This window comes from Hyla sarda, chromosome 5, assembly GCF_029499605.1.
Source record: "Hyla sarda isolate aHylSar1 chromosome 5, aHylSar1.hap1, whole genome shotgun sequence".
NCBI classification, from domain to species: domain Eukaryota; kingdom Metazoa; phylum Chordata; class Amphibia; order Anura; family Hylidae; genus Hyla; species Hyla sarda.
Window position 1 is genome coordinate 268,739,375 of NC_079193.1, and position 13,303 is coordinate 268,752,677.

The 13,303-nt window shown below is 44.6% G+C and overlaps 1 protein-coding gene across 2 annotated transcripts in view; it reads right to left on the reverse strand.

Moving 5' to 3' along the window:
- The window catches only part of ABHD3 (abhydrolase domain containing 3, phospholipase), a 92,712-nt gene that overhangs the window by 46,790 nt on the left and 32,619 nt on the right, over positions 1 to 13,303 (reverse strand). The window contains exon 3 of one of the 2 annotated variants that reach the window (XM_056521694.1): positions 11,580 to 11,762. The exons of the other annotated variant lie outside the window; for it this stretch is intronic. Coding sequence (XP_056377669.1) covers positions 11,580 to 11,762 — 183 coding nt within the window. The remainder of the gene's footprint in view (positions 1 to 11,579; positions 11,763 to 13,303) is intronic. 2 annotated transcript variants of the gene reach the window in all.

Below are 13,303 nucleotides of genomic sequence, written 5' to 3' on the forward strand. Positions count from 1 at the left end.
GTGTGTTTCCCCCCAAATTTCAAATTTTTGCAAGGGTTAATAGCAGAAAATACCCCCCAAAATTTGTAACCCCATCTCTTCTGAGTATGGAGGCACCCCATAAGTTGGCATGAAGTGCATTTCGGGCGAACTACAATGCTCCGAAGAGAAGGAGTGATATTTGACTTTTTGAGAGCAAATTTTGCTCGGGGGGGCATGTCGCATTTAGGAAGCCCCTATGGTGCCAGAACAGAAAAAAAAAAAAACACATGGCATACCATTTTGGAAACTAGACCCCTTGATGAACATAACAAGGAATAAAGTGAGCCTTAATACCCCACACGGGTTTCACGACTTTTGCATATGTAAAAAAATATATATATTTTTTTCACTAAAATGTGTGTTTCCCCCCAAATTTCACATTTTTGCAAGGGTTAATAGCAGAAAATACCCCCCAAAATTTGTAACCCCATCTCTTCTGAGTATGGAGGTACCCCATAAGTGGACCTGAAGTGCACTACGGGCGAACTACAATGCTCAGAAGAGGAGGAGCACCATTGAGCTTTTGGAAAGAGAATTCGTTTGGAATGGTATTCAGGGGCCATGTGCATTTACAAAGCCCCCGTGGTGCCAGAACAGTGGACCCCCCCCACATGTGACCCCATTTTGGAAACTACTCCCCTCACAGAATTTAATAAGTGGTGCAGTGAGCATTTACACCCCACTGGTGTTTGACAGATCTTTGGAACAGTGGGCTGTGCAAATGGAAAATTTAATTTTTCATTTTCACGGATCACTGTTCCAAAAATCTGTCAGACACCTGTGGGGCGTAAATGCTCACTGTACCCCTTATTACATTACATGAGGGGTGTAGTTTCCAAAATGGGGTCACATATGGGGGGGGGTCCATTGTTCTGGTACCATGGGGGCTTTGTAAACACAAGTGGCCTTCAATTCCGGACAAATTTTCTCTTCAAAATCCCAATGGCGCTCCTTCTCTTCTGAGCATTGTAGTGCACCCATAGAGCACTTTACATCCACATATGGGGTATGCTCTTACTCAGAAGAAATTGGGTTACAAATTTTGGGGGGCTTTTTTTATTTTCCCTTGTGAAAATGAAAAATTTAGGGTGACACCAGCATTTTAGTGAAAAAAATTTTTCTTTTTCATTTTCCCATCCAACTTTAATGAAAATTTGTCAAACACTTGTGGGGTGTTCAGGCTCACTATACCCCTTGTTACGTTCCGTGAGGGGTGTCGTTTCCAAAATGGGGTCACATGTGGGTATTTATTGTTTTGTGTTTATGTCAGAACCGCTGTAAAATCAGCCACCCCTGTGCAAATCACCAATTTAGGCATCAAATGTACATGGTGCGCTCTCACTCCTGAGCCTTGTTGTGCGTCCGCAGAGCATTTTACGTCCACATCTGGGGTATCTCCGTACTCAGGAGAAATTGCGTTACAAATTTTGGGGGTCTTTTTTTCCTTTTACCTCCAGTGAAAATAAAAAGTAAAGGACAACACCAGCATGTTAGTGTAAAAAAAATTTTTTTTTACACTAACAGGCTGGTGTAGACCCCAACTTTTCTTTTTCATAAGGGGTAAAAGGAAAAAAAGCCCCCAAAATTAGTAGTGCAATTTCTCCTGAGTACGGAGATACCCCAGATGTGGCACTAAACTGTTTCCTTGAAATACGACAGGGCTCTGAAGTGAGAGAGCGCCATGCGCATTTGAGGACTAAATTAGGGATTGCACAGGGGTGGACATAGGGGTATTCTACGCCAGTGATTCCCAAACAGGGTGCCTCCAGCTGTTGCTAAACTCCCAGCATGCCTGGACAGTTAGTGGCTGTCCGGAAATGCTGGGAGTTGTTGTTTTGCAACAGCTGGAGGCTCTGTTTTGGAAACACTGCCGTACAATACGTTTTTTATTTTTTATTAGGGGGACAGTGTAAGGGGGTGTATATGTAGTGTTTTACTCTTTATTATGTGTAAGTGTAGTGTTTTTAGGGTACAGTCACACTTGCGGGTTTACAGTGAATTTACCGGTAGGAGTTTGCGCTGCGGTGAAAAATTTGCCACAGCCCAAACTTGAAGCAGAAAACTTACTGTAAACCCGCCCGTGTAAATGTACCCTGTACGTTCACATGGGGGGGCAAACCTTCAGCTGTTTCAAAAATACAAGTCCCAGCATGTACTGACAGACCGTGCATGCTGGGAGTTGTACTTTTGCAACAGCTGGAGGCACACTGGTTGGAAAACCTTCAGTTAGGTTCTGTTACCTAACTCAGTATTTTCCAACCAGTGTGCCTTCAGCTGTTGCAAAACTTCAACTCCCAGCATGTACTGATCGCCGAAAGGCATGCTGGGAGATGTAGTTATGCAACAGCTGGAGGGATCGCAACTACAACTCCCAGCATGCAGGGACAGCTGTTAGCTGTTTAGGCTTGCTGGGAGTTGCAGTTTTGCAACATCTGGAGAGCTATAGTTTAGAGACCACTGCACAGTGGTCTCCAAACTGTGGACCTCCAGATGTTGCAAAACTACAACTCCCAGCATGCCCAGACAGCAAACTGCTGTCTGGGCATGCTGGGAGTTGTAGTTTTGCAAGATCTGGAGGTGCACAGTATAGAGATCACTTTGCAGTGGTCTCAAACTGTAGACCTCCAGCTGTTGCAAAACTGCAACTCCCAGCAAGCCTAAACAGCTCTCTGGGCATGCTGGGAGTTGTAGTTTTGCAACATCTGGAGGGTTACAGTTTAGAGACCACTATAGTGGTCTCAGACTGTAGCCCTCCAGATGTTGCTAAGTAACTCACCGGCTTCCGTCGGATCCAGGGAGCTGCGTCGCGGTCCTCTTCTTCCGCCGATCGTCGCCCGCTGCCGCCGCTGATCGTCGCCCGCTGCCGCTGTCGGTTTCCCCGTCCTGCCCCGCCTATTGTGGGTGGGCAGGACGGGGAAACCGAAAGTAAACCCCTCCGCCCCCGATCTGCTATTGGTGGTCGCGTCTAGACCACCAATAGCAGAGATAGGAGGGGTGGCACCTCTGCCACCTCACTCCTATCGCTACAGGGGGATCGTGGGTGTCAATGACACCCGCGATCCCCTTTCTATTTCGGGTCACCATAGACCCGTATGACCCGGAATCGGCGCAAATCGTAAGTGTGAATTCACTTGCGATTTGCGCCGATCGCCGACATGGGGGGGTCTAATAGATCAGCAGTGACCCCAGCGCGATCCCCGCCCGGCGCGTGACGGGGACCGAAATTTCCACGGGCGCACAAGTACGCCCTTGGTCCTTAAGTACCAGGGAGCAAAGGCGTACCTGTCAGCCCTTGGTCCTTAAGGGGTTAAAGGGGTACTCCGGTGAAAAACTTTTTTTTATTTATTTATTTTTTAATCAACTGGTGCCAGAAAGTTAAACAGATTTGTAAATTACTTCTATTAAAAAATCTTAATCCTTCCTGTACTTATTAGCTGCTGAATACTACAGTGGAAATTCTTTGAAACACAGAGCTATCTGCTGACATCATGAGCACAGTGCTCTCTGCTGACATCTCTGTCCATTTTAGGAACTGTCCAGAGTAAAAGGAAATCCCCATAGCAAACATATGCTGTTCTGGACAGTTCCTAAAATGGACAGAGATGTCAGAAGAGAGCACTGTGCTCATGATGTCAGCAGAGAGCTCTGTGTTCCAAAAAAGAAAATAATTTCCGCTGTAGTATTCAGCAGCTAATAAGTACAGAAAGGATTAAGATTTTTAATAGAAGTAATTTACAAATCTGTTTAACTTTCTGGCACCAGTTCATTTAAAAAAAAAAAGTTTTTCAACGGAGTGGCCGGGATGGGGTAAAAACTGTAAAAAACACATACTAACCCACCCTGATCCACAGTTGCTATTGTTCTGACTGTCCAACAGTCCCACTGTGCAGCACTTCTTGGTCTTAACCTCAACTCAAGGAAGTGTCTGTTTAGCCATTCAGTGGACACAATGGTGATCTTCCTCACCCACTGATTGGCATGCCTTTGTGTTAAGAATAAGAGAAGGAAGTGCCCCCGCAGTGCGGCCAGGCACCATCACAATGATAGCGGATAGAAAGCAGGGTGGATGAGTACTTTTTTTTTTTTTTAATGTTTTTACCCCATCTTAACCACTTTTAATTGTAAAATGTATTCCCCAGACAGCTCCTTTAATGTGGCAGGCAAACTAAATTTAATAATTTATCTTGATAGTTGAATAATAATATAATTTTGGTAAACAGAGAATTTGGTGCTCTGTAACATGAAAAACAGAGTCCTGATCTCTATAAAAATATGTTATTTAAGGGTTTATCCAGGATTAGGAAAACAGAGGTAATATCTCCTAAAGGCTAGGTGTGGTATTAAAGCCCAGTTCCATTGATGTGAATGGAGCCTAGCCGTAATACCACACACAACCTGAAAACAGGTGTGGTGCTGTTTTTAAAGGAAATTAGCTCTGGTTTTCCTAAAGAGGAATATAAAGCACTGAATAATAAGGTTAAGGAATACTTAAAGGGGTTGTCCGATGTATAGCCTTTTGAGTTTAAATGGGCACTGTTAGCTACAAAAACTTTTTATATGTTGTACATCTTGACAAAACATTAACATTTCTAATATACTTCATAAGAAAATGTTATAGAAATCATGGCTTATAAAATCATGGCTTTGTCCAAGCTGAAGCACAGGCATGAACAAAGTCCAGTAAGTGAGGGTGGGCTAGCACTCCTCTGTGCTCTCTCCTGTCTGATAGTACTCCTCTGTGCTCTCTCCTGTCTGATAGTACTCCTCTGTACTCTCTCCTGTCTGATATTACTCCTCTGTGCTCTCTCCTGTCTGATAGTACTCCTCTGTGCTCTCTCCTGTCTGATAGTACTCCTCTGTGCTCTCTCCTGTCTGATAGTACTCCTCTGTGCTCTCTCCTGTCTGATAGCACTCCTCTGTGCTCTCTCCTGTCTGATAGCACTCCTCTGTGCTCTCTCCTGTCTGATAGCACTCCTCTGTGCTCTCTCCTGTCTGATAGCACTCCTCTGTGCTCTCTCCTGTCTGATAGCACTCCTCTGTGCTCTCTACTGTCTGATAGCACTCCTCTGTGCTCTCTCCTGTCTGATAGGACTCCTCTGTTTGCTCCTGTCTGATAGCACTCCTCTGTGCTCTCTCCTGTCTGATAGGACTCCTCTGTGCTCTCTCCTCTCTGATAACACTCCTCTGTGCTCTCTCCTGTCTGATAGGACTCCTCTGTGTTCTCTCCTGTCTGATAGGACTCCTCTGTGCTCTCTCCTGTCTGATAACACTCCTCTGTGCTCTCTCCTGTCTGATAGGACTCCTCTGTGTTCTCTCCTGTCTGATAGGACTCCTCTGTGCTCTCTCCTGTCTGATAACACTCCTCTGTGCTCTCTCCTGTCTGATAGGACTCCTCTGTGTTCTCTCCTGTCTGATAGGACTCCTCTGTGCTCTCTCCTGTCTGATAGGACTCCTCTGTGCTCTCTCCTGTCTGATAACACTCCTCTGTGCTCTCTCCTGTCTGATAGGACTCCTCTGTGCTCTCTCCTGCCTGATAGGACTCCTCTGTTTGTTCCTGTCTGATAGCACTCCTCTGTGCTCTCTCCTGTCTGATAGTACTACTCTGTGCTCTCTCATGTCTGATAGCACTCCTCTGTGCTCTCTCCTGTCTGATAGCACTCCTCTGTGCTCTCTCCTGTCTGATAGCACTCCTCTGTGCTCTCTCTTGTCTGATAGCACTCCTCTGTGCTCTCTCCTGTCTGATAGTACTACTCTGTGCTCTCTCCTGTCTGATAGTACTCCTATGTGCTCTCTCCTGTCTGAAAGCACTCCTCTGTGCTCTCTCCTGTCTGATAACACTCCTCTGTGCTCTCTCCTGTCTGATAACACTCCTCTGTGCTCTCTCCTGTCTGATAACACTCCTCTGTGCTCTCTCCTGTCTGATAGTACTCCTCTGTGCTCTCTCCTGTCTGATAGCACTCCTCTGTGCTCTCTCCTGTCTGATAGCACTCCTCTGTGCTCTCTCCTGTCTGATAGGACTCCTCTGTTTTCTCCTGTCTGATAGCACTTCTCTGTGCTCTCTCCTGTCTGATAGCACTCCTCTGTGCTCTCTTCTGTCTGATAGGACTCCTTTGTTTGCTCCTGTCTGATAGCACTCCTCTGTGCTCTCTACTGTCTGATAGTACTACTCTGTGCTCTCTCCTGTCTGATAGCACTCCTCTGTGCTCTCTCCTGTCTGATAGCACTCCTCTGTGCTCTCTCCTGTCTGATAGGACTCCTCAGTGCTCTCTTCTGTCTGATAGGACTCCTCTGTTTGCTCCTGTCTGATAGCACTCCTCTGTGCTCTCTCCTGTCTGATACTACTACTCTGTGCTCTCTCCTGTCTGATAGGACTCCTCTGTGCTCTCTTCTGTCTGATAGGACTCCTCTGTGCTCTCTCCTGTCTGATAATACTCCTCTGTGCTCTCTCCTGTTTGATAGTACTCCTCTGTGCTCTCTCCTGTCCTGATTTCTATAAAAAAAGGAACTTAAAATTTCTAATGAAATATATTAGAAATAGGGATCGACCGATTATCGGTATGGCCGATATTATCGGCCGATAATCACGATTTTGGGCATTATCGGTATCGGCAATTACCTTGCCGATAAGCCAATAATGCCCCGCCCCCCGCACCGCGACTGCCCCCCCCTCCGACCCGCCGCACCACACCGCGACCGCCCCCCCGACCCACCGCACCGCACCCTCCACCGTAGTGCTGGGCGGTATACCAGTATGAACCGGATACCGTTTTTTTTCTCCCACGGTATGGATTTTTGCCCATACCGCTATACCGGTCGGGCCCCTCCCCCACCCTCCGAGTCAATAAAAAAAAATTAAACTTACCCGTAATGGGGGTGGTCCGGGCCATCCATCCTTCCTGTAGTGTCTGGCGGCATTCCGGGTGGAGGGTGAACCGGTCCGGGCTGTCCTTCTTCTCCTGGGGTGTTCTTCTCCACTCCGGGCAGGCTCCGGCCTAGTACGCTGCATAGACGCCGCTATGCCGTGACGTCAGGTACGTCGCTGCACACGGGCGTCACTGCGCAGCGGCGTCTATGCTGCGTTACTAGGCCAGAGCCTGCCCAGAGTGGAGAAGAGCACCCCCGGAGAAGAAGGACAGCCCGGACCGGTTCACCCTCCACCCGGAATGCCGCCGGACACTACAGGAAGAATGGATGGCCCGGACCACCCTGACAGGTAGGGGGAGAGAAGCGGGTGGTGGCGGCGGCGGCCTATGGCACCGCAAAAGCCACTGCAGTGCATTGATTTAAAGCACCCGCTTTAAATCAATGATCTGCAGCGGTGTCGCGGGGGGGATAAATTGCCGATAACTTATACCGGAATATTGGTATAAGTTATCGGCTATCGGCTCTAACCTCCACCGATTATCGGTATCGGCCCTAAAAAAACAATATCGGGCGATCCCTAATTAGAAAGGTTAATGTTTTGCCAAGATGTACAACATATAAAAAGTTTTTGAATCTGACAGTGCCCATTTAAAGAGTACCTCTCATGATCTTGTTTAATTGCTCTGTATTTTCTGCTCAGTCAGATTCAGACTGGGAAGGGGCGTTACCCAGCAGGCGTGACATCATCTGAAGTCATACAGGGGAGAACTTCCTCCCTCACTCTGCTACACACAGCCCAGAGCAGTTTAGTTTGTGAGATGAGCTATGATTGGCTAAGACTGCACCCCCCCCTCCCCCCCTCAGCACTCCAGACTGTATTTACTGATTTTGAACTTCTGTCAGGCCAACAGGAGTCCAAAGTCTGTGAAAGAGATGGGGGCAAATGTGCTCTGGACAAGTAGGGAGGCACCTAGTGGTAGCTTTTTTAAACACAAATAAAACATAGAAAACTTTTTTTTTTTTTTACAAAGTACATTAGAAAGATTTCCAACATCAAAATGTGTTTGTTTTAATCTCAGTGCCCATTTAAGAATTCTGTTTCCCTATGTTTACAGAATTCCTGGTATATTTCATCAGGCATTAAAGAACCACAACCTCCATTTATGAAGTATCTGTTTCTACTGGGATGACAAAGCATTATTTTAGTGCCATCATTTTCTGCTTGGTCTTGGGAAGGTGCCAAAAATGCAAAGTTACAAGCATTAATTCCCCATCTGCTGTGTGGGTTAAATGTTTATTGAGCCAAATTGTATCTCCAGTATTACTCAATAAAGAGATGCCTGCACTGGGACCAGAAATAGGACAAAGGTGACATTACTTCTCTTTTGCCAAGGGCTGCAAATTGAGACAAAAATAGGAAAAATAAGGTATATTTATTGTGAACGCTGCCTAATCGTGATGGACTAGAAAGCAGAAAATTCCTGATAATAAAATATAATAAAATAAACACTTGGACCATGTAGACAAAGTAGTGATTATTGGGGTCCCTGATAGAGAAAACTATGCTTTTAGAAGTAGGATGAGAGGGGCTTTGGATGCTATCCACTATCTATTATACTGGGCGTAAAAAGAGAGAGTGTGATGTAAAGGATCTGAGCAGTGGTGGACGGTTAAGATAAGTGAGTTAGCCGAGTTAAATGTAGGAGAACCCTGTTTTCCAGTAAGATCTTTTCTTAATTTTTTTATTTTTTTATTTTTTTTTAATGCACAATACATGGCAACTCCAGACATGCAATAAAGGAACGTGAAATGACCACCACATCAAGCAAAATGTCAAAAAGCAGCATTGACTGCGTGACAGAACATATACATATCGGTATATGGACACCAGTGACACGCACTTGTAAATCACAAACCGTTCGCTAAATAAATAGGAAAGAAAACCAAGATACCTGTGAATGGACTTGTATCAAACGAATATGTAACACTGAGCAAAAATAAAAACTAAATTGGCACACTGAAAGCAAATATACTCAGTACACAGATAATAGATAAGTCATTAAAAACACAGATAACATGGCATTTCCCAGAATGTAAAGACAGAATGTTAGGTAGTCTGTCAAGTAAAATATACATAACAAATGCATAAAAACCATGTAAGGAAGTATGGTAGAAACCTGTGTGGTAAGGTAGTGTGGTCTACTCTCATTTTGTGTTTCCCGTAGAGCTTTAAAAGGTTCCTTACTTTTTGATCCAGGAGCGATAATTAAAATAAAAAAAAATAAAAAAATATTGTCTATTTCTACTGATGGTAGTAGTAACACCACAGACTTAAAGGGGTACTCCGGTGGAAAACTTTTTTTTTTTTTCAACTGGTGCCAGAAAGTTAAACAGATTTGTAAATTACTTCTATTAAAAAAATCTTAATCTTTCCAGTACTTATTAGCTGCTGAATACTACAGAGGAAATTATTTTCTTTTTGGAACATAGAGCTCTCTGCTGACATCATGACCACAGTGCTCTCTGCTGACATCTCTGTCCATTTTAAGAACTGTCCAGAGCAGCATATGTTTGCTATGGGGATTTTCTCCTACTATGGACAGTACTTAAAATGGACAGAGATGTCAGCAGAGAGCACTGTGGTCATGATGTCAGCAGAGAGCACTGTGTTCCAAAAAGAAAATAATTTCCTCTGTAGTATTCAGCAGCTAAAAAGTACTGGAAGGATTAAGATTTTTTAATAGAAGTAATTTACATATCTGTTTAACTTTTTGGCACCAGTTGATAAAAAAAAAAAGTTTTCCATCGGAGTACCCCTTTTAAAGCATACTTCCTTATGTGTTTTTAATATATATATATATATATATATATATATATATATATATATACACATACATACATACACACACACACACACACACACACACATTATGTATAATTATGACTTAAGCTAAATATATCCTTGCACTCTTCTTATCTATTATCTCTGCACTGGTGCCAGGAAAGAAAACCAGTCAAACCAGTGGGAGTGTCATCTCTTCCTCCTCTTTCCACTATCCAGATCATTGGCCATTTTACCATTTAGTTGTTGTTTTACATACCAGTCTGTAAATTAAAATGCATCCTGTTCTTGATGCTTAATATCTGTATGTATGCATTAATACAGAAAAATTTATTTGTTTGTGTGGTTTTATTCAGTTTTGAGGGTAACCATTCCATCTGAAAAACCCAAACCAATCTCTCTTGAAAAAAACCTAAAGACAGGGGTCTAGGTACAATCCATTTATGTAAAATAGATTTTTTAGCAACGGCCGTCACATGACGTGATGCCAAGTCCCCGTCTCGGAGGCAGCGACGACACAGAATGCGGAGGGCTATACCGAGATCACGGGGGTCCCCAGCGGCGGGACCCCTGCTATCATACATCCTGTGGATAGGGAATAAGATGTATAAAGTTGGAATATCCCTTTAACAGCAGCTTTGCACTTTTTGCATTTCATCATGGGAGACAATAACAAAAGGTACTGTTAAATGAAACAATATCATGCACCTGTTATTGTACATCCCCATAAATACTATGCTAAATCTGCTTCAGATATTTTATTTTCGGGACAGTGAGTGCCTGACGTTTTGGCAAAAAATACACTCTATGCTGGGATTTTAAATGTTAACAAATAAAAAAAAATATATATATTTTTTTAAAGTGTAAATGGATTGGCACCTTCATTTGCTCTTGTAAATGACACCAAATACTATCCTTTTGCCTCCATTTATAGCAAGATGGCTGTCTTTGCCATGTGTAAGTTACCGTATTTTTTGCTGTATAAGACGCAAGTTGGTGCGTCTTATACGGCGAATACACACCTATCGCGGCCGCCCCTGCGGCCATCAACGGCCGGGACCCGCAGCTAATACAGGACATCACCGATCGCGGTGATGCTCTGTATTAACCCTTCAGACGCGGCCATCAAAGCTGACCACTGCGTCTGAAGCGAAAGGGACACTAACGCGGCTGCTCAGACGGGCTGTTCGGGACCGCGGCGGTGAAATCGCTGCGTCCCCAACAGCTTACAGGTCACCGGGACGGACCTTACCTGCCTCCTCGGGGTCTGCTCCGTGCCGGGATCCCCTGCATGGCCGGCGTCTCCTTCGACGTCATCACGTCGTCGCACTCGCTGTCCCGTCATCCAATAGGAGCGGCGTGCGTAACGACGGCGATGGAGAGCGTGGATCCCGGGCAATAAGGCATCCGGAGCGTCGGGGACACCCCGGTGGACGCGGCGACAGCGATGGAGCGTGACATCCAGGGCAGCGGTGACGAGCGGTGACGGGTCCGGAGCGGCGGGGACATGTGAGGATTACCTCCTATACCAGTGGTCTTCAATCTGCGGACCTCCAGATGTTGCAAAACTACAACTCACAGCATGCCCGGACAGCCAACGGCTGTCCGGGCATGCTGGGAGTTGTAGTTTTACAACATCTGGAGGTCCGCAGGTCGAAGATCACTGTTGGGTTTAGACTCTTTTTTTTCTAGATTTTGCACCTTTAAAATTGGGTGCGTCTTATATGCCGGTGCGTCTTATAGGACGAAAAATACGGTAAGTCTCAGTCTTATCTGATCGTGAGACCCTGGACATTTAGGTCCTTGGCTATGAAAGCAGTCTGCGTCTACATTCTGCATTATTGAGCATTACCTGTATCCAAGAGCTTCACTGTGCTTTATCATATGGAGAATATAGGATTCCCGACTTGTTCCTGTAAGGCCAGGCAGTAAAATGATTGTAGGCCTTGTTCCGGCATCAGGGTAAAGTGTATTATCATCATTACTAAACCAGTCCAGTGAAATCTGCCCTCCATCTGCTGTTTTAATAAGCTCACTGTAAGACACAATAGTAAAAAGCACACTTTAATTAGATTTCTCCTAAGAAGCTGTAATGATAACTACGTGCATCAGCAGAAGAGAGGCTAGAAGACATCCTAGAAAGAACCTTTCGGTAAATAATGACTTTTTCCATTAACGCTAATGAATCTGTATTTTAAAATGTAACCTTTATTAGATATTGCCTAGACACTATAAGCCAAACTATGTTCACTAGGACATGAGGTACTGTTCAATGTTCATTTGGACACTAGGTTCAGACATTCCATTTTTACAAGCCAGCACTAGCATTCTGCATTTGCATGCCACAATTATATATTACGACGTATCAATATGTAATACCGGTACTTTCACTGGACACTATGCTATTCTAATTTTTAATGCCATAGTGCCCCCCCCCCCCCCCAACATGTTTCACTATGTACATGGCATCCTCAGGGGTTTGGGGCCCTAAATGGCATTTCTGCAGTACAATCCACATTTATTGGTGTAGTCGCACTAAATTGACATGTAACTTCTTTAAAATCAGCACCACAGATCAATTTCCATGTGGATTCCATGAAAATTCCCACAGCATGCAGATGAGATTTGTTAATCTCTCATATACGCTGTTGATTTCCCACACATATTTCGCAGCAGATTTATGCCAATGTTGGACTGTATTTTGACTGATTAACATGTTAGGGGGGGATTTATCAAAACCAAAGTCTCACGTACCAGCCTATATGAATCCCCCACCAGTACACATGCTTGCTGAATTTATGTAGAGGCGCATGGAGGCTGTCTTTGCGCCCTAGTGGAAATATCCGCTGCCAGCGCAAACCGTCATAAATTTGGCAAGCAGGGGCCACCTTTTCCCCTTCGGCTGAAACCATACCCCCTCTCTATTAATTTATGTTAATTTCGCAAGTGCGACACAAAACTGAAAATAAATTGACATCAATTTTGTGCACAGCTGCAGCTTGTACAATAGTTATGCAAATTTTCAGTTTTTTGCCGATGATAAAAGTCCCCTTTAGAGGTAATAGTTGAATGGATTGTCCCACAACTAACATGGCTATCTACAGCAACCCCACAGACAAAGAATGGAACAGCAGTGCACACGTGATTACCACTCCATTCTATGCGGGGCTGCGTCTCCAGTTTAAGAAAGCTCTTTTGTTTCCGGGACGTGACGGCCGTCACGCCCCATCCCATAGACATGAATGGAGGGGAGTGAGGTCATGAGGGGGCGTGGTGTTAAGTCACATCCCCAGTCCCTGGAAACGCAGCCCCGCATAGAATGAGATCGCGGGGTGTCCCAGCGGCAGGCCCAACGCGATCAGAAATTTTATCCCAGATAACCCCTTTAAAATTGTGGGGGCATTCACAGCGATGAGAATGCGGTGATCTATTCCCTATACTGTGGATACAACCCTATAATGTGCATATAATGTGCCACTATATGTCCAGAAAACCTTTAACAAACTAATAATAACTAAAAACTAGTTATTATGTTTAGTATAAATAACAACAGTAGCAATAATCAAACTGCAGCAA